General features: G+C 50.7%; 1 protein-coding gene across 1 annotated transcript; it reads left to right on the top strand.

Moving 5' to 3' along the window:
- Positions 1–3,241: 3,241 nt before the first annotated feature.
- LOC145419775 (uncharacterized) lies at positions 3,242–5,482 on the top strand. Its single transcript, XM_080288213.1, has 3 exons — positions 3,242–3,924; positions 4,109–4,712; positions 4,838–5,482. Exons 1-3 carry the CDS (start codon positions 3,460–3,462, stop codon positions 5,185–5,187), a joined length of 1,419 nt encoding a protein of 472 aa, XP_080144339.1. The 5' UTR covers positions 3,242–3,459; the 3' UTR covers positions 5,188–5,482.
- The last annotated feature ends 16,677 nt before the right edge of the window (positions 5,483–22,159 follow it).

Here is a 22,159-nt window from a genome sequence, read left to right as displayed (position 1 = left end):
GGAACCCTGGGTCGGCTGGAAAATGTAGCCAGGTCGGCTGGATACTGTAGCCAGGTCGGCTGGAAACTGTAGCCAGGTCGGCTGGAAACTGTAGCCAGGTCGGCTGGAAAATGTAGCCAGGTCGGCTGGATAGTGTAGCCAGGTCGGCTGGATAGTGTAGCCAGGTCGGCTGGATAGTGTAGCCAGGTCGGCTGGAAAGTGTAGCCAGGTCGGCTGGAAAGTGTAGCCAGGTCGGCTGGATAGTGTAGCCAGGTCGGCTGGAAAGTGTAGCCAGGTCGGCTGGAAAGTATAGCCAGGTCGGCTGGATAGTGTAGCCAGGTCGGCTGGAAAATGTAGCCAGGTCGGCTGGATAGTGTAGCCAGGTCGGCTGGAAAGTGTAGCCAGGTCGGCTGGATAGTGTAGCCAGGTCGGCTGGAAAGTGTAGCCAGGTCGGCTGGAAAGTGTAGCCAGGTCGGCTGGATAGTGTAGCCAGGTCGGCTGGAAAATGTAGCCAGGTCGGCTGGATAGTGTAGCCAGGTCGGCTGGATAGTGTAGCCAAGTCGGCTGGATAGTGTAGCCAGGTCGGCTGGAAAGTGTAGCCAGCTATTGCTATATCTCTCGAATAACCATTCGCGTATACAGATACACTGCCACCCCACGTAGGATACAGTTATGGCTGTGGAACAACTCAGGCTGTGGAAGCATGACATTGCGGAGCGGTGCACTCACCTAACTGAAAGTATTTTTGACAGATACACGGACGAGGACGATGCCTTAGACGCAACTGGTATAACGGAAATACCAAACCATGTGCATCGCCTACGTGCCCTAGTCGAATACAGCTTGCAAGACGAGGTGCGAGCCAAAGTGTTACTGTCAGCGGTCCATGAACTCAATCCCTACTTTTACCAGGACTTGGTGGACCGGGGACCGCAGGGAAAGACAGGTACTGTATTTCTTTTCGTTGCAAATAAAAAAAAAAAAAACATTGTGTTGAACGAACACCTTGTTGCTTGTATACTTATGTCTATATCTCCGCAGAACGAAAACTGACACAGTTCAAGTTAACCGGCGCTGTCGAGCAGATGATCGGCTCGTCGCTGCCGAGGTTCCGACGTGCAGTCAGAGAACGCAGCTTCCTGGACAAAATCACGACTGTAGATGACGCAGTCGACCTCATGGTTCAAGAACAGCTGATCTTACCCGATGAAGAATATATGCTATATCACATGTATGAAACCACCGAGGGGAAGGTGGGTGCGCTCAGATGCCTCTTTGAATGCCCACAACTACCCGACGAGGCGAAGGCCAGCATATCGTTGATTCTGGCCGTGTACAACCTACACGCCTTCGGTATCTTCCCAGAACGCTGGTTGGAGACTGTAACCCCCCAAGCGGGGGCTTTGGTTGTGTAGACATGTGGTGTACCATCACGAGTGTGAAGCGTGGTGTTTGACTGTATTTGACAAATAAAATAACAACTATTACACATTGCAGCACAGTGTCTTTATTTTTTTTATACATGATACCAACAAGTACCTCTGCAAAACCCTTGGTACAGATACATTTCATTACGTGGTCAGACTCATACATTGGAACACGTTTCGCCCTCAGGGGTCTTGTGTTTTTGGTTTGCTCGGATCCACACTACACCACACAACACGGCGATGACGGTCAGCAACAGGATCAGGGCTGCTATAATACCAGGGCGGCCTCTAGGTTGTGGAGAGTGTGAAAAAGGAGCCGTTGTGAGCTCTGAGACTGTGAGGTTGACACGTCCCTCGGACTCTACGTCAATCTGGCCAGTTGTTGTGTTTTTGGCTGTAAGCTCACACGTATATAGCCCTGTGTCGGCTACACTGACGTTCCTTAGAATCACAGACCAGTTTGCGTTTCCCACGGACGGCTCGAGCAGCTTCACTCGGCCTTTAAACATGTCACATTGGTAGTCGTCGTACAAACGTAGATTTCGAAAGAAGTACAGGTAACAACTGGATACGGTTGATTTCCGCCACTCCACCAGGGTAACTGGACTCGCTGTAGTATCCTGACAGCGAAGAACCACGTCTTGTCCACATATCGCCGTTACGTATGTGTCAGCTAAACGAGAGAAACGCATTTGGTTAGTTATTCGCATAAAGGTTACAACACTACGTTCGTTCTATGTACAATGTACAATGTCTTTCATCCAGGAAACAAACGGCGTTCAAGCGAGTTCACAAACATGCACGTCAACAATAGTGTTTTAGGAGTGACTACAAACCTTTTGAGTCAAGAGACAAAGACATTATTGGAGTGCACAACACACACAAGGACAACCAGCTTAACATGGCCATATTTTCTCAGTGATCCACCGAGAATGTCCAATGCGATCATCACACGTTCTTCACAATGAGATTATACCCCAGGTCGGCTGGATAGTGTAGCCAGGTCGGCTGGAAAATGCAGCCAGGTCGGCTGGATAGTGTAGCCAGGTCGGCTGGATAGTGTAGCCAGGTCGGCTGGATAGTGTAGCCAGGTCGGCTGGAAAATGCAGCCAGGTCGGCTGGAAAATGCAGCCAGGTCGGCTGGATAGTGTAGCCAGGTCGGCTGGAAAATGCAGCCAGGTCGGCTGGAAAATGCAGCCAGGTCGGCTGGATAGTGCAGCCAGGTCGGCTGGATAGTGTAGCCAGGTCGGCTGGATAGTGTAGCCAGGTCGGCTGGATAGTGTAGCCAGGTCGGCTGGATAGTGTAGCCAGGTCGGCTGGAAAATGCAGCCAGGTCGGCTGGAAAATGCAGCCAGGTCGGCTGGATAGTGCAGCCAGGTCGGCTGGATAGTGTAGCCAGGTCGGCTGGATAGTGTAGCCAGGTCGGCTGGATAGTGTAGCCAGGTCGGCTGGAAAATGCAGCCAGGTCGGCTGGATAGTGCAGCCAGGTCGGCTGGATAGTGCAGCCAGGTCGGCTGGATAGTGTAGCCAGGTCGGCTGGATAGTGTAGCCAGGTCGGCTGGAAAATGCAGCCAGGTCGGCTGGATAGTGCAGCCAGGTCGGCTGGATAGTGCAGCCAGGTCGGCTGGATAGTGCAGCCAGGTCGGCTGGATAGTGCAGCCAGGTCGGCTGGACCCGTGCTAATATAACCAGATCGCTTGGAGTCTGCTCAACCCCAGATACATTTAAGTTTCGTAGCTTAGAGGTAACACAGTGTGTTTTCAGCTAGACTCTTTTGTAGTGCAACAAACCCAAACACCACAGTGTAGCCAGGTCGGCTGGATAGTGTAGCCAGGTCGGCTGGATAGTGTAGCCAGGTCGGCTGGATAGTGTAGCCAGGTCGGCTGGATCCCTGCTAATATAACCAGATCGCTTGGAGTCTGCTCAACCCCAGATACATTTAAGTTTCGTAGCTTAGAGGTAACACAGTGTGTTTTCAGCTAGACTCTTTTGTAGTGCAACAAACCCAAACACTACCACAGGCTGTTTCCCCACTTATAGCTGGCTGACAACCATGGAGTACATAACGTTGGCCATTCGATGGTGCTGGGAACCTAAAGCTCACATTAATGTGTGGTCGCCCGAGGATTCAGGTGTTAGAAAGTGGAGCCTGACAAGATGGGAAGCAGAAGCCTATCAACTGCCAACTCAACATTTGACGATAGTGTGCATGCAAATCGACACCCTGTCGGCTAATGCCATCAAGAAACAACTGCTACGCCGAGCAAAAAATCTGTGGGTAGACCCTAGTTGTGTCGTTATGACGGAGGGTTGGTTTGATACAATCCTCGACTCCTATGTAGACGCAAGCAAAACAGTGTCACATACCTACACTACACTGACGACTCCGTGCTCCGGCTCGTCGTTCTACAGACACGTGAATGACTGCAATGCCCTTGTCGCTGCTAAGGGTTGGAAGAAGGATGCCAAAACAACCGCCTGTGATTCTCACACTATCTTCCAGCTGCATTGTAAACATGTAAGGTGGTTTTATTTTGTGTCGTGGTGCTGTTGACCCACTGTAAGCTATGTGTGTCTACATAATAACAACAATGATGATAATAATAATAATAATAATAATAATAATAATAATAATAATAATAATAATAATAATAATAATAATAATAATAATAATAATAATTGCAATGTATCCCCCTGTGCAGGAGCCCCATAGCGTGACTCTTCTCGTCAAAAGCCACTCGGGCGATACTAAGTTGCTGCAAATCCGATGCGATGAACCTATGTGCATCCGAGACCTGCTGAAGAGATACGACATACATTGTGATACGGTGTGGAACGACACCATGTCCCTGTCATCCAACTCTCCCTGTATAGCCTTGACTGACCATGGCATGGACCTCATCTACACGGAGGCCACTCCAGGTATGATAACTGGCCGGTTCACAGCGGGGGCTAAGGACACGTTCAATCATCGCATGAAACACCTGAAAGTTCGCACAAAGCACCGCACCATGAAAAACAAGCCGTACTCTATACATGCGACACCGCAGAATGTACCGAGAGGCGCGTCGCTCCTGGACGATGGTCTAACCCAAGAGGACTCCAACCCAACCTTACCCACCGTGTTATATTACAGCGACCCGCTGTCCACGATCGCCGATGTGCTGAGGAACGACGGTCGGTTTCTCGCTGATTGTCGACTCGCCGCATCTTACGATGACGGCCATAACGTGCACGCAGCTGATGTCGCCATTTCGGGAGAGTCGCCCATTTGTCAGTGGCAGCACAATCAGCTGTGCATTGTGGGTAAGACACTGTGTGTGTGTGTGTGTGTGTGTGTGTGTGTGTGTGTGTGTGTGTGTGTGTGTGGGTCTGTGTGTGTGTGTGTGTCTGTGTCATAGTCGCTTACAGTTGTTTCGTGTGCTCGGTAGGTACAACAACTCCCCCACCTGATGAGGATCACGTGTTCACATACCCTTACGAATGCACGGTCTGCCGAGAGGAAAGCGACGTCTACCTAGAGTGTGGCCACCTTTGTTGCCAAGCGTGCATAACCTCTTTGGGAAACAAAGAGGCCATGCTGATCACATGTCCTCTTTGCAAGCAACACGTTGGCAAAAAAACTATTACAACCGCAGGCGTAACCTCCAGGACTTGCACATCGTGTGGAAAGGACAAGTGTTGGCTGTCGGATTGCGGTCATGTGTGCTGTGTTTCTTGTGATACTACCTGTAAAGTCTGTGCCCGCTGTGTTAAAAAAGTTCTCAGAATGTACATGTAGCATTGCTTGCTTGGATGATCCGGTTATCGGTTATTGCCCACACAGAGTTGTACGTGGATCGCCGTGGAAGGTACTCACAGCAAAGAAGCCTTGGTGTACGTGTATCAGGTGATGATTTATTCAGCAATAGACCAACCATGTGTACATACAAACTGTCTGCGTGCATTTCATTCACATCAATCCAACAACAGTGTACGTGTATCAGGTAATGTTTTATTCAGCAATAAACCAACCATGTGTACATACAAACTGTCTGCGTGCATTTCATTCACATCAATCCAACAACAGTGTACGTGTACCACCCCCATGCTAAATAATACCGTGCTGTCCAAGCTATCGGTGTGTGTTTTTGAGCGTAGAATAAATGACACGAATAACACAATAGAGATTTACACTTTTATTGTAGACACAACACATGTATACTGCTGCGTTATATATAGCGTTATACAGTAGAGGTAAAACACAAGTGGATCAGTTGGATCATCTTCCACATCTGGTTGTTATAGGAATCCAAGTTGCATAATCGCTCCAGTTACTCCAGAACTTTCCAGGTTCACGCTGTGCTCCTCTCTTTCTATGTAGTGGCTAACACACTTAAGTCTCAATATAACAACCACTGAGAAAGACGAATCGTCCCCACGGGGGGACGTGGGGTCGGCGCCTGCCGACCTGTGAGTCGGCGCTTGCCGACCTGTGGGTTCGACACCACCGACCTGTGAGTCGGCGCCTGCCGACCTGTGAGTCGGCGCTTGCCGACCTGTGGGTTCGACACCACCGACCTGTGAGTCGGCGCTTCCCGACCTGTGGGTCGGAGCCTGCCGACCTGTGGGTCGGAGCCTGCCGACCTGTGGGTCGGCGCTTGCCGACCTGTGAGTCGGCGCCTGCCGACCTGTGAGTCGGCGCTTGCCGACCTGTGGTTTCACTGTCTTTTATTTCGCAGCGTGGTTTCTAAATTCACACATACATTATATTAATGGCTCGGACACAGCAATTCAAACAGCACTAAATACAATCCCTGCTAGCACATCATATAGTCGCAAAACGCAATTGAGCTGTGATACGTTCATTCAGAGTGCTTAGGTGGACCGACCAAAAGGACCTATAGATAGAGCAGGCAACTGAAGCGACCATGTCTTTGAATATCGCAAACCGTAAGCGCGCAAACGCGCAGCCCGTGGACGACATGACCGGGAGTCTGTTGCCACCCAAGAAAAAGTGGCGAAGAGCGACGTTGGGCAGACGGGATTGGGACACTGGAAATGCCTTTACTATCACTTACGATGTCACGAGAGGTCTCCCCTGTGTGACTTTCATGAGTACATGGCCAACCGTGAAGTCTGACCATAAGGTTCTACTCACGGTTGACAGCGCTGGTGAGCAGCTGTTTGCCGATAAAGTGGTCATCCCGCTCAGGGTCTTTCTGGATTTACTGCATATGCATCTCACGCATAATGAAGACAAATATCTGTACTTGTACACCGATGCCTTTCCTAGTACGGAAAACCCCGACGAAGTTGTAAAGAACATGCCTGCTGCTATATATAAAGATGCAGGTTGTTACCACACGGTGGTAATAAATGGTCCTGCTGAGGACGACGAGGAGGATGAGGAGGAGGATGAGCACGACGATGAGGAGGAAGAAGACCCCGACGGCAACATCGCCGATCGCATACGCATGCCTCAGGATGAAGAGGGGAATGACAACAACTGGCCCAAGATCCCCGAAGTGTCAAAGGAACACTTAAGATACACCGGTGTTCCAGGCGTATGTTGCACTATAGTCAGACAACCTAAAGGTCCACTCTTTCTCACCACCAGTCGCTGGCACATTCGAACCGAGGATGGAGAGAAAACAACCATGATGCCCGGGGACTGCGAGGAGACCGAGTATGTGTTTCCGTTATGCCACACGGAACAACTACCTGGGCTGGTGGCTGTTGTTCACAAGTGGTTGGAAACAGACTACCAGAAACTGGGCCTATTAGTCACATGCAACGTGCCGAGCCACATGACGCTAATACCCACGCCCATTGAAGCGCTGGGTTATCAGTATACCCTCGCCAGCATGGACCAGTACTGGCCCCTTCTCTCCAACCCAAAGGATATGTGGCACACCTCGTACGAGGATACAGTTGTGTCCGTGGAACCACAGTACGGTATATGCCGAAACGCAATGATCGAGTGTCCTCACAGCAAGAGACATTGTCCCAACAAGAAGCGTCCGCGTCCTTGAACATAGGAGATATTGAAATGCGATGCCGGTGTCGGCAACAATAAGAGCTGTGTATTAGGAATACTCATCACCGCTTCAATGTTTACGCTGTTTTTCTGTATGTAAAAATAAAATAAAACACATTCAACTCTACACTGTTTCTTTGTGTTACCTTGTCATACGCGCGGTCTAAGTTTATTATATATATATATGTCAAAGCGTTCTTTCTGAAAACACACAGACACACACACGGCTAACACACTTAAGTCTCAATATAAACAACCACTGAGAAAGACGAATCATCCCCACGGGGGACGTGGGGTCGGCGCCTGCCGACCTGTGGGTCGGAGCTTGCCGACCTGTGGGTCGGCGCCTGCCGACCTGTGGGTCGGCGCTTCCCGACCTGTGAGTCGGCGCCTGCCGACCTGTGGGTCGGCGCTTCCCGACCTGTGAGTCGGCGCCTGCCGACCTGTGGGTCGGCGCTTCCCGACCTGTGGGTCGGCGCTTGCCGACCTGTGGTTTCACTGTCTTTTATTTCGTAGCGTGGTTTCTAAATACACACATACACTATATTAATTGCTCGGACACAGCAATTCAAGCAGCACTAAATACAATCCCTGCTAGCACATCATATAGTCACAAAAACGCAATTGAGCTGTGATATGTTCATTCAGAGTGCTTAGGTGGACCAAAAGGACCTATAGATCGAGCAGGCTACTGAAGCGACCATGTCTTTGAATATGGCAAACCGTAAGCGCGCAAATGCACAGCCCGTGGACGACATGACCGGGGGCCCGTTGCCGCCCAAGAAAACCTTGCGAACAGCAACGTTAGGTCGACGGGATTGGGACACGGGAAACGCCTTTACTATCAATTATGATGTCACACACGATCTTCCTTGTGTGGTGCTGGTGAGTACACATCCAACAGTGAAGCCAGGACAGAAAGTTAAGCTTACGGATAATACCCAGAACAACCAAGTGTTCGCCGACCGAATAGTCATTCCGCTCAGGGTCTTTCTGGATTTAGTGCACATGGTTCTCACGCACAATGAAGATAAATACCAGGACCTTTACTCGGATGTGTTTCCTAGCAAAGAGGACCCCGGAGAAGTGGTAAAGGGTATGCCTGCTGCTTTGTGTGCAGATGCAGGGTGTTACCACACGTTGCTGGTATTCGAGGACGGTGATACTGCTGCCCCCAAGCTTCAGGATGCCACCGGTAACAATAACACATCGCCTAAGATCCCAGAAGTGTCCAAGGAGCACTTACGGTTCACTGGGACTCCAGGTATAGATTGTACCATAGTCAGACAACCCGAAGGTCCAATCTTTATTTCTACCAGTGGCTGGGGCATCGAAACTGACGACGGAGAGAAGACAACCGTGATGGCCACAGAGTATGTTGAGCTGGAGTATGTGTTTCCGTTATGCCACACGGAACAACTACCTGGGCTGGTGGCTGTTGTTCACAAGTGGTTGGAAACAGACTACCAGAAACTGGGCCTATTAGTCACATGCAACGTGCCGAGCAACATGACGCTAATACCCACGCCCATTGAAGCGCTGGGTTATCGGTATACCCTCGCCAGCATGGACCAGTACTGGCCCCTTCTCTCCAACCCAAAGGATATGTGGCACACCTCGTACGAGGATACAGTTGTGTCCGTGGAACCACAGTACGGTATATGCCGAAACGCAATGATCGAGTGTCCTCACAGCAAGAGACATTGTCCGCGTCCTTGAACATAGGAGATATTGAAATGAAATGCGATGCCGGTGTCGGCAACAATAAGAGCTGTGTATTAGGAATACTCATCACCGCTTCAATGTTTACACTAGTTTTTTTCTGTATCTAAAAAATGAAATAAAACACATTCAACTCTACACTGTTTCTTTGTGTTACCTTGTCATACGAGCGGTCTAAGTCAAAGCGTTCTTTCTGAAAACACACACACACACACACACACACACACACACACGGATATCTATCTGCACATACAACAGAGATTACCACCAGACCGCACTAGAGGTTCGACATGGCGACATTAAAACGCACCATCGACGACGAGGTGCCCTCATCGGTTATCGCAGCTCCGAAACGACAGAAAACACAGCAAGATCCCCCGGAGACCGTCGACCGGCACCCGTGGGTATATGTCGATATAGGACCGAGGGAGTGGAAGATCGGACATTCTTTCACCGTTCAGTACATCACACCGACAATTGGTGTGCCGTGTCTGAAATTCACCTCCCTCACGGAGTCCGTCTCGGAGAATTGGCCTTGCAAAGTGCACGCCGAGGCGCCCCTGGGGTATTTTGCAAAAGTGCTATGCATGCCCCTGAGAGGTGTGTTGGATTTACTACATGTGCTCCTAACAGGGAATATAGAGTTGGTCGACCGCGTTGGTTACGACGCCGCTTTCCCTAAACCCGATATGCACAGTGACGGATGTTACTTTAACCTAGCGGCAATTGCCTGTAGGTTAACTGGTATGATGGTCCCGGAGCACATGAACATCTCGGCGAGACACGGCGATATCTCACGGAGTGTAACCGGATACTGGGGCGTGTACAAGCAACCTAAAGGCCCGGTGTTCATCAGCAGTGACACATGGGTTGACCGGGAGGACGAGTCGCTAGAGTACGGGGAGAATGCTGCAATCGAAGATCCAGTGCTAAAGCCGCTCGTGGGTGACGCTCAGGCCTGTGAAGACTCTGGGTTTTTTGAGGAAGACCGTTGTGAACTGATAGCCGAGCGCGACTGCGATCTTGAATGCGGCGATGCAGACCGTTGTGGCATGCAGTACGACGAAGAAGACGACAGTGACATACGGTACGACGAAGAAGACGACAGTGGCATACAGTACGGTGAAGAAGAAGAAGAAGAAGAAGAGGACTATGACATTCAGTCCGATGACACAGGGGACGACGATCCCACCGATGAGTCTGTGTTTCCCTTGTGTCACAGCGAGCAACTACCAACACTGATAACCGTTATACACACGTGGTTGGAAGACATGGACCACAAAGCGCAAGGTCTTGTGGTGCGCTGTAAAGTACCTGATCGTATAACACTCGTTCCACAGCCCACAAAGGAAGCTGGTTACGAATACACACAGTTCAATTGTGCTGTACACTGGGTACATTTGACGGACGACGAAGTTGCGGCCATGAATACGGTCACCTACAGCGGTATATGACAGAGCAACGGCTCACTTGTAAAATGTGATGTTGATGACGATGATGATGATGATGATAATGATGATGATTTCAATTTACTTGCTTGGCCATACTAGTATTCACTTAACAGTGTTTCAGTGTCTTTTTTGTGTGTGTAATTGGGTAACCGGATAAATAAAGAGAATGTGTGCAACATCGCATCGTCTCCTATCTCCTGCTTGCTAATATCATTCAATGTAATAACTGCTAGAATCAGATCAGACACATAGACAAAAAACTTGGGCAGAAATCAGAGTTGACATTAAAGTTTATTGGGGTTTGCTGTTGCCGTCGACGGCATACACAATTTTGTAGCATACATTCAGAAAAAGCAAGCTGTCAAATACAGTCAGACTAGATCACCAGCATCGTACGCCACAGGCGAGATGCGGGCGCTGTGTAACGAGGATCGTTGGTGTCACACCAGAGCATGCATTCTTCGTGCTGTAACTGGGCACGATACACATCGCCCAGAGCGGGTAGTTTGCCCAAATGACCCTCTATGACATTGTCAAACTCCTCCGGGTGTTTACGGATCAGTTGCACCCTGCTATCCTCGAACTCCCGGTCCTCGTACAGTCGTGTCACATCGTACGCCGCGGTCTTTGTGACGCCTCGGGGTAACCAGCTGCGACCAAAGTAGTCCTTGTAGGCTCGCCACAAGGTCTCCACGAAACGCTCCGCGTCGACCTCGGTCTTGTCGGCATCTGCCAGCATCACGTGGAGCCGCCAACAGCTATTGGGACCTCGGTCCACCTGCATATACCACCGGCCCCAATCCGGAGTGCAGCTGATGCGATTGTTCATCCAGAACTCCGCCATGTGGAACCCGAGCAGGCTCTCGGTGTTCAAATCGGCCACGTCCAAAACGTAGTCAATGTAATGACCTCCTTGGCAAAAGCGTAGCTCCTCACCCGTGAATTTCTCTCTGATCTCGGTGTGTAAAACGTGTAATGCCATTATGTCGTCTGACCCTTTGTTTGTGAATCGAGATACGGTGTCCACCTTTCCAGGCCATACGGCCTCCGGGTGGGAGAGTGTAATGTGGTAAGCTGAGGGCATTGTGTTCTGGTGGATCGAATGGATCTGTGAGTCTCCTTTCTAAACAAGTTGAGCTTTTATAGTATCTGACAGCCCAGGTGTGTGTCGGTAGCCTTCCGATGGTGCGTACGTCTCCCGTGTCACCGCCGGATTTCAAATGTGTTGTTTATGTTTCCTGCGAGGTATATATATACACAGACACTGTCACCACACACATCGCACTACATGCATACCGTCGTTACAATGCCAGGTACTCATCGACTCACCGTACGCCATCCCAGGGTGGCGTTCCCCGACTCTAAGATCGACAAACTCTCTAGACTCTACAGCCCCAGGCTAGACAAAATTATGAAAAGGCACGTGCTCTCGAGCTCAATGACGACCAAGATGACCGCGGACGAGAAGCCTAAACTGCACACGTTACTGCCGTATATAAAGCTTTTGGAGGTGGAAGACCTGGGTGCGCTGAGCACGGACGGGTTTCAGCTGTGTCAGTTTTGGTCGAGATATTACACGAACAGGGATTACCTGTGCTGGCCGTGGTACGTGCAAGTGGATCGCACCGCTGACTTAGGGTGGACGTTGACCCTTTTGATGGAAGACGACACGATGGATATAGAGCGCTTCACTGAGCAGTTGTGGAAAGCTTACAAAGAATACTTCACGCTCAGCTGGATACCAGGAGAGGCAGATCGACACACCGACTGCCGGTTTGAAGACAACCGCTGGAAACTCGTAAGCGCGGCGATCGACAAAGACCTACGGGAGTTGGTGGATGACCGCTTTAGTGTGGTGCCTCGTTTAGGTGATGTTTTCCGTGAGACGGAATCGCAGCAAGCTACTTGCCTGCTGTGGTGTGACACCAACCAAGACGCCTTGAAGTGGAACACCTTTTTGTTTTGGTATCCAGAACGCCAGAGATGAAATGGGATTCAGTGAGGCGTGTCCACAATTGAGCTGTGCTGTGTGTAACATACCGGCTACGGTGCTTGTGGAAGCGATGATAAACCTACTAAGAATGTCCTTTGTGTAACATGCAGTGTACCTACATGACTTGTGAACATAAACATCGGACCACACTAATAAAAAGAAACCACACAAACCCTGTGTGTGTCACCTTGATTTTATTTGCTGTTGCCAACATTCACATTCACAATAACATCGGGAGCGACACATATACATTTCACTGGTTACGGTGCGCAGTCTACGAGTCTGTAGCTCGAAACACTTTATAGCCTTTCCATTCGTCCGTCAGTCCGTATATGTGCATGTTATGTGACATGAGTATCAGGCCAATACTGTGCTTTGTAGCAACTGGTATGTCTGGATCACTAAGCATCTTGCGAATTGTGTTTTCCTGACACGACATCTTGGTTGCGAGAACAAGCTCTTCGTATTCCTCGGTCAGGATCACGCCTTCTGCCCACATGTCCTCAACGGCGTCCTGGATTGTGGTGACTCTGGATAACAACTGGTGTAGTTCCATGTCCTCCATTAGTTCGGCGCCGTTGAGTCCCTTCCCTTTCCACCCCAAGGCAAGCATCGCTGCAGGGGTCAAGGTGTGAGTGGTTTTGGTTCGCTCTAGTGAAAAACAAAACAAAACAAAAATAAAACGTAAGACATGATACAAAATGAAACACATACAACACCAACAGACCGTCTCCAGTTTCTTTAAGTTGTGCGTTTGTCAATGGTACCTAGGGGGCCTTTCGGGCCGTTTTCTTCTAGCCAGGCGTATAAATGCTTGCAGTGAGTCCGTACTATACGAAGCAACGCCTCGGCGTGCTCATCGTTGTCCAGACAGTAATCCACAAGTACCCGGATTCGCGTTACGGGGTCCGTGGTCTCGAGGGACCTGGATAGCTCGGTGTCCGGGTAACGACGAATGAACTCCTTGTATATTACAGGTTCAAAGCAGCAACTGTCGATGATGCTGTGCCTGTGCGCTTGCAGTTTGTCCACGCTCATTGCTACCAACCCAAATGTGGATACGCTTTAGAATGCTAGGTTTGCTCTATTATTGCGCAGTGTACTTATGGGAGAGCAGTTGTCAGTTGGACACTCTCGTGGCTATGTCGGCTGCTCCGTGCTGCAGGTCGGGAGCTTTGGAACTGCAGGTCGGGAGCTTTGGAACTGCAGGTCGGGAACGTTGGAACTACAGGTCGGGAACGTTGGAACTGCAGGTCGGGGGCTTTGGAACTGCAGGTCGGGAGCGTTGGAACTGCAGGTCGGGAGCGTTGGAACTGCAGGTCGGGAACGTTGGAACTGCAGGTCGGGAACGTTGGAACTGCAGGTCGGGGGCTTTGGAACTGCAGGTCGGGAACGTTGGAACTACAGGTCGGGAACGTTGGAACTGCAGGTCGGGGGCTTTGGAACTGCAGGTCGGGAGCGTTGGAACTGCAGGTCGGGAACGTTGGAACTACAGGTCGGGAGCGTTGGAACTGCAGGTCGGGGGCTTTGGAACTGCAGGTCGGGGGCTTTGGAACTGCAGGTCGGGGGCTTTGGAACTGCAGGTCGGGAGTTTTGGAACTGCAGGTCGGCTGGCTCCTGCGTCTAGGTCGGCCACTGTGTGGATCTGGTTATAACCCCTTTCATTGTCGGATAAAGCTGTCCTAAAGTTGTACGAGTAAGCGAGAACAGCTATTGATATAGTCATCCCATTACCACTCACGTATAAACACTCCTATCGCCACATAAGGTACCGTTATGGCTGTGGAACGACTGAAGTCGTGGCAACATGACATTGCAGAGCGGTGCGTTTACCTAACCGAAAGTATTTTCGAAAGATACACGAGGGAGCTCCCAGACACACCAGATATGACGGATATACCAAACTACGTGCATCGCCTCCAAGCCCTAGTCGAATACTGCATGGAGGATGAGGTCCGAGCCAAAGTGTTACTGTCATTGGTCGGTCACATTGATCCCCGCCTGTACCAGGACTTGGCGGAACGGGGACCAAGGGGGAAGACAGGTACTGTACTTCTTTTCAAAGTACCATCGTGTCCGACAAAACACTTTTTTTTTTCGTATACTCATGTGTATATCTCCGCAGAACGAAAACTGACACAATTGAAGTTAACCGACGCTGCAGAGCGCATGATCGGCTCGACGTTGCCGAGCTTCCGGCGTGCAGTCAGAGAAGGTAGCTTCCTGGACAAAATCACGACTGTTGACGACGCAGTCGAGATCATGGTTGAGGAACGGCTGATCTTACCCGATGAACAATATATGCTATATCACATATATAAAACCACCGCGGGGAAGGTGCGTGCACTCAGATACCTCTTTGGATGCCCCACGGTACCCGACGACACCAAGGCCAGCATCTCGCTGATTCTGGCCGTGTACAACCTGGACGTCTTTGGCATCTTCACCGACGACCCTTATAGCTTGTTGGAGATTGTGTCTATTCCCTCAGTGGGGGCTTCGGTTGTGTAGACATGAGGTTTAACATTATGACTGTGTATAAAGAGTGATGTGTGATTACCTGTATTTCACAATAAACAAAAACACCATTATACATTTCTGTGCAGCGTCTTTATTTTGATACATGATACCAACGAGTACCTCGGCGCAAACCTTGGTACAGTCCCCGGGTATGCTGATATGGTGCACGGCCGGCAGAGGCCGCCCTTACATCCCACGGTATGTTGACTGAATGTACACACTAACACAACGTACACAGAAGAAGGGACTAATGCTGCATGCTTCTGTTCATGATTGTTTTATTGTTGACAATAAACAAAGACTGCAACATTGTATGTGGGTTGTTTGTACGCTCGGTGAACAAGGTTATGCTAGAGAGGAGGTTAATGCAGAGCGCCGCGTCTCGCTTTAGCCGGCGTTCTGAGGACTTTGCGATTCCTCAGCTGCAATACGTTGATGTCGTCGGGTTCAGCGGGCGTTCTGAGGACTTTGCGATTCCTCAGCTGCAATACGTTGATGTCGTCGGGTTCAGCGACGACGGCTGGCTTGTCAGCAGTAACGGTGCTCTGAGAGGCAGCTTGGTTCAGCTGCAATGCGTTGGTGTCGTCGGGCTCGGCGATGGCCGGGTCGCCTGCGGCGCCCGTGCTCCGGGAGGCAGCTTGATTCTCAGCATTGTCGGCCGAATCGGAGGCCATTAGCTCTGCGCCCAGAGCGTATAGGCAGATATAGCCCGTTACCTCCGCCATGATATTCCAGACCGGGTCGATGTCCACAACGCCTCGTCTCAAGACGCGAGCGGTCTCGCTGGGACACTTAGCAGTAGGCTCGACCTTGACTCTCACCGTGAAGTCGTGGTCCATTTCAAGAGTGAACCACATTTCGTAATCGTCCTCGGACAAGCCCACATTGTTGTCGTGGCCTGCGCATTTGGGATCGCCCGAAGCCTCGTGTAACTTGTCCACAAACCTTGCTATTGTCCTGGCGGTGACATACAAATCCTTGACGTAATCGGCGTGGTCGACGGGGTGTTCGTGCACGTGACGGAGCATAGCCAGACACCAGCTGTTGTTCCCCGTAGCACTCAGCGAGTGTCTATACAGAGACATGTTAGACATCATGACCTTGAATGTTAAAGTAAATGGCTCGACCGTCTTGGCGAACTCTGCAAACGTGTCCAAGTAGACCTGCCGTTTTGCGGTAGAAGTCGCAGACGATTGCGCACCGTCCAAGAGCACTAGCTGGGCGGTCGGGTTCATCTCGGTGTATTTGTATTATGTTGCTATCCTCTGCAAAGTTCCTACGTCTTGGGTGACGGTGTGACTTGTTCGAATGCCGGTGAACATAGAAGCAGGGGTTCGGTTTTATGTATTCTGTTTAACCATCGGGTAGTTGTAGGGGTAGGGGTAGGTGGGGGTGGTTTACGGATTGGCTGTGCGTGCAGGCACTCCAACTTGCGACTCTCGTTTCTGTTTATGCTGCAAACAAGCGGTGAAAAGGAACGTTATCACATATGAACGGCCCATAATATAATCATTCTACCAATATGTTTTTTTTTTTGTTTTGCACATCGGACCAACTCACGAGATGTTCAGCGTGTGCGCCTACAGTAGCTCACCTTTCCCAGCACGATAATCCGCTTGCCTCTAACCCCCCCCCCCCCCCCCCTCAGTGGACATGCACAACAGCTGGGCAGAATGGTCAGGGTTTTATCCTGGTGACGCTGAGGCAAGAAACGTATAATATCATGTGGAGCGGTCGTACAGGACAAGGTGTCTCTTACACTTTGTCTTTTAACTACCAGCAGACATGCAGCAGACATGCATCACACAGTGGCGAGCGATAGAGCACGTGGAAACAATGTTTCTTCAAGAGAGGATACATGCAGCAACCCAGGACAGAGCACCTTAGATGGTGGACATAACATGGGGAAAACACCGCGTATTAGATACACACGTGCACCGAGCGTATCTCGGTGCAAAGCGCGTGTCTTACCCAGAATAATGGCAGAAGTCTAAAAATTAACAGTGCCGGGGAGTCTGTGTCACACATTGATTGTCATGATGATTATCAGTGGTGATGAGAGTTAGGCAAAAATGATACAAGCGACAGCTACGTTTGTGATTCTCGAGTCCCAGGGAGGGGTTTCGTACATTACAACGCGCACATAGTTGCAAAAGAGCCCTCTCTACAGACTCCGTGCATATACGGACTTGACATGGATTGGTACGACGGGGTGCATTTGAAAGACAGGACTTTTACGGCGCACGAAAGGGACTCACTCGAACGGCACGCTCGTGTGTCGAGTGTAAAAACTAAAAATGGAGAGACGATGGGAGTAAAAGGAACCGTTGTCAAGAGGCCAATGGACTTGAAGTTAACACATTATCATCACATGAATGCCTTGGTGGCTTTACTCTCCTGTCACACGGACCAGAGTTGCGAGTCTATCATTTGTTACCCCGGACGAGAAATACGGAGCGGTAACCCAAAATGACACGGAAGACCACACGTGTACCAACTGTACCTCCATCGTCATTCCTGTCAGATACACGCAGAGGGAACTGCTGATGTAAAAGAACAACAACTTGCCGTTTTACGAGAAGACAAGACTAAGAACTTCTTTGAACGATTTGATGTGTCACCGTGACTTTTTGTGCCGCTGAATAGTAGTAATAATGCGATGAATCTTAATGTCCTTTCCTTTTGTCTTTGCGCGGTGTTAGATAAAATTCGAACATATTGCTTGATGTTGTCAACTGCTATGCCTGAGTTCCAGTGTCTGTGACATTTTCACATTTCACGAGTACTTGTCTGTCTGACATGAAAGACCCCAATAAACGTTATGGCTTTCTCCACTTTGGCGATGTTGGTGCTTTTTGTTTTTTTTTTTACAACTTTACAACAGTGACAAATGTTGAACTATGCCTGAGTTCCAGTGTGTGTGTGTGTGTGTGTGTGTGTGTGTGTGTGTGTGTGTGTGTGTGTGTGTGTGTGTGACATTTTCAGATTCCATGACAACTTTTCTGTCTGACATGAAAGACTTCAATGAACTTTACGGCTTTCTCGACTTTCGCGGAGTTGGTGCTATTTGTTCATAGAACTCTACGCCAGCGAAAATGTTCAACCTGCGATTCATACATTTTAGATATACTCAATGTCCAAACCTAAAGGCCTCTGGGTGTGATTTATTTTTATTATTATTATTATTATTATTGTGATTGTGCGGCTTTACGCAGCGCATGTCGGTTTCGAGGCCTTTCGTCACCATTACCAACATCGAAACCGAGAATGTCCGTAAGGCGAAGTCGAGCTTTATGCGGGCCGCCAGGACAGCGGGAAGACTCGAGCGAGAAGAGCGATCGGTGTCACACGCGGGTAATCAACAGCCTGAAACGTGAACTGCTAGAGCTTCAAAACACCTTGGAGTTGGAGCGTACGCAACGCCGGGAGCGAGATGCGCGCGAGTCCGAGTCAACGTCAAACAGACCCAATGTGCCGCACCAATCCCACCGACTGGCAGCCGACCTTGAATTGTGTAAGAAGGAACTAGCGGCAACCAGGCAAGCTTTAGACGAGGCGTGCGAAGAACGGGAGGCCCTTAGGGTCCAACTGTCGACAGTTCAAACGGCATCATCGTCGGCTACCGAAGACGCCGAAAACAAAGCGGACCTCGAAGCCCTGCTTCGCTTGGACTGGGTAGGCAGCCATTATCTAGCGGTGACTCTTCCCGAAGACCACATGTTCAAACCGGGAGAGCCCGTTACTCCGGCGGGGGTCTTGCACAAACTGTACGAGATAAGAATGGGTAGTAGACTGGCCACCGGGTTCACCGTGCTGCTGGAAAATATAAACATTATGCTCTCGCACACGGACCCGCAGTGGTACGCGAAACACTTTGGTTTTCGCTCCGGAACCCGCACCCACGGAAACGACTACATCTCCGCGGACAGGATAGACGCGGACGAATTCGCCTGGCTGCTGTTTGAGTACGGGGCACACGCCCCGCTCGTCGAAGTGTTAGCCGGGCTTCAGACTGTGTTGAGCAGCACAGGTAAAGGCGGCGTGACAACCGCGGCTCTGTGCACAGGCAAGTCCATGTACACGGCGTACGTCGTCTTGTTCCGCGACACCGTGTCTAAGGCCTTTGAGCGATTCGAGCGCGTGCGAGACAGGGCTTACAAGGTTCGAAAGGAGCAAGGTGTGTTGTACATGTCTCTGACTGCAGGATTGGGCCGCGATCTCGACGCGCAGTCGTCATCCTCGCAGGTCGTCCGTAGTAGGGCCTTGCGATCGGTCATCGAAGGCATAGAGGCCCCTTCTCACGTGAACAACCCCGCTGCGGATGGTGTAAAACACGCAGACGACCCCTTCAGAGTAGGTGACTCGCTGTCGGATTTTCTCAGACGCAAGAGCCGGGTGAACGACCAAGGCAAAGCAGGGCGGGTCCCTGCATTTACCAGCCAACAAGCTCTCGCATATAAGTCTCAACAGGAAAGTGCGGCCAGAGTACACAAACGGGTGGTGTTCGATTCGCCGTGGCCGTAATCGCAACAAATAGCATGGCCGACAATCGACCCGCGGGCAACGCTGCAGGCGAGCCGTCTCGGAAAAGACAACGCGTGGAATCGGAGCAAAGTGATGTGGATAATAACAGACGCGCGGCCATGTTAGCGCTTTCTAGATATTGCCAAGAACAATGGGTCAGGGCTATGACACGCTTGCACATGTGTCGAGGACGCGCGCTGACAGTGGCGTTGCTCAGCGGTGACGCCGGGTGTGGCAAATCGTATGCAATTTCGCTGCTGATCGCGCAGCTGAACAAGATGAACGTGAGCGTGGCCGTTAGCGCCCTGACGAACAAGGCCGCGGGAACCCTAGGGGAAATGTGTTCTATCAAGGACGTGTATACGTTACACAAGCTCATGGGATTTCGAAAAGGACTACTGGATAACAACCTGTCGCTGGAGCGGTTCACCGAGACGTACCGGGAACTGCACTGCGTCGCACTAGCAAAGTTTACGAAAGTGTACCGCTCTAAGCTAATGGAAGACAAACACCTGAACGAACGACACTCGTGCGTCACAGCGAGCCCCGAATCGTGTGCGACCTGCAGTGCTTTGTTTCAAAAACTAAGGGTGTCGACCAAGCCTTCTGAGCAGGCTCCCATGCAAGACGCCCCTCCGTTTCTCGGTGTCAATGTTATCGTGGTGGACGAATACGGCCTGATGACCGCGGACCTGTTGGAACGTACGTTACGTTGCATGGAGTTGTTTTACGGACCGGGAAAGGGACCGTTGGTTATTTTCTCGGGTAGCGTTTCGCAGCTACAGCCGGTGGGTTCTTCTGCACGGATATGGGAAGACGGCCGATTCGAGACGTTGTTAGCGCACCGCACGCCGCTGTTTGTCAACAGGAGGCAGTTCCAAGACCCCGAGTACGCCGAGGCTGTGACATATCTTCAATTCAACACTGTGACAGAGCAATCCAAACGGATATTCGCTAGCCAAGCGACTGTCAGCGAACGAGACACGATGGACCCCACGTACCACCCGGACAGGCTGCGTGTATTTCATCAGGATAAACAGCAGAGGGAGTACACGGCGGCGTACATCAAGCATTACACGAAAGACGTACGTACCGGAGACAGGTTTCTCAAGGTTACACGTTGCGGCGCCTCGCGCGAAGGCCCAAGAGCCTGGTACGACGTTCTGAAACAGGCCGCTCAGGCACTGCCGAAACTGTTCTCGCTACCGCCGTACCGCCCGGGTGTTCGGCCCACGGAGAGGGATTATCTCACCGTGGATCGACTCTGGATCGGCTGTAGAGTGAGGCTGATATGGCACATGGATTCGAACGGGATACAAATAGCAAGTGGCCGAAGGCCCAGCTCTCTTCTGCCTTCCAAAGAGTCTCTGCGACAGGCGAACGAGGCAAAAGCCAGCGACACCGAGGGCGTGATAGTCGACATTAAATTAAAAACGAGTGAGGGATTCAACGTGTTTCACGTGAGGGGAACACAGAGCGGCACGGTCTACAGAGTGAGTCCCTCCGAGTGGCGCTGTCACAACTGGGTGGTGGCCACCCACCCGCTGGCGTGTTTGTTGGCCATGAACACATACGACTGTCAAGGCTGTACAGTTCACGGTCAGGTGCTGTACCACCCCCCTAAGTACTTTGCGAGTTCGCCTATTAAACCCTCGGTGTATGTGGTGTTGACCAGGGTGGTGAACCGAGAAAACCTACGGATGACAAACTGTAACTTTGCTAACAAGGTGGGACGTGTTGATTTTTATAACGACAACCTGGTGATGTATCGTAAGAGAGTGGAGATGAACTACTCGTGCTGAAAGGGTGCTTGTGTGGGGGTTTTTTGGTTTGTTCTTTTTTTTTTTACAAGGCCGAGATGGATGGAGATTGTTGGCACAGACTGACGTTGGAAGAAATGATACTCCTGACATGTTCGACCGGCTCGCGGGGAAACACTGGCGCCGATAACACGGTTCACACCGACCGGCTCTTCGCGGCTAACAACACACCACCTAAGCGGTTGGCACAAGATGACTTGGAGACGTACATAGTTGCTCGTTGGTGCCCTTGGTTCTCTCGGTCGTTTGGACCTCTGTCTGATTGTGACATGAACACGCTCGCGGTCAAATTGCTCAGATCGTCAAAGTGTCGCAACAGTACGACTGCACTAGAAATACTTACTGCGGTGGCAATCGTATTGACTCGGCCTAACCTTACACAGCGACCGCACAGCTGCGATCGCACTCTGGCTAAGAGGTTGCTATTCAAAGATTGAAGTGTCCACGAATAAGCGCTAGCAAGCCATGTCGTCCACGCGAGTACATCGACCTATACGGATCTACACGCACGGTCTCACTGAGCGGAAAAACCCCTCCAAGGATGTTCCTTTCGGCAGTTACAAATACAATTCAGCAAACAACGACTTGCCCGGGGGGTTATTCCACTTTGTTCGCGACGGAGACCTATATGTGCCTACGCTACACGGACTGAACGCGGAATACATTCAAACTCTAAAGGATGTGGCCGTGTGCTCCGCCAACAG

The sequence above is a fragment of the Astatotilapia calliptera genome, chromosome 13 (assembly GCF_964374335.1).
Source record: "Astatotilapia calliptera chromosome 13, fAstCal68.1, whole genome shotgun sequence".
Taxonomy (NCBI): domain Eukaryota; kingdom Metazoa; phylum Chordata; class Actinopteri; order Cichliformes; family Cichlidae; genus Astatotilapia; species Astatotilapia calliptera.
This window is presented reverse-complemented; position numbering and strand designations above follow the sequence as displayed.

Excerpts from the sequence above, each read along its gene's own strand:
- LOC145419775 (XM_080288213.1), top strand. The coding sequence starts at position 3,460 with ATGGAGTACATAACGTTGGCCATTCGATGGTGCTGGGAACCTAAAGCT. Across the intron at positions 3,925-4,108 it reads TCCAGCTGCATTGTAAACAT|GAGCCCCATAGCGTGACTCT; the intron begins GTAAGGTGGTTT and ends CCCCCTGTGCAG. Across the intron at positions 4,713-4,837 it reads CAATCAGCTGTGCATTGTGG|GTACAACAACTCCCCCACCT; the intron begins GTAAGACACTGT and ends TGTGCTCGGTAG.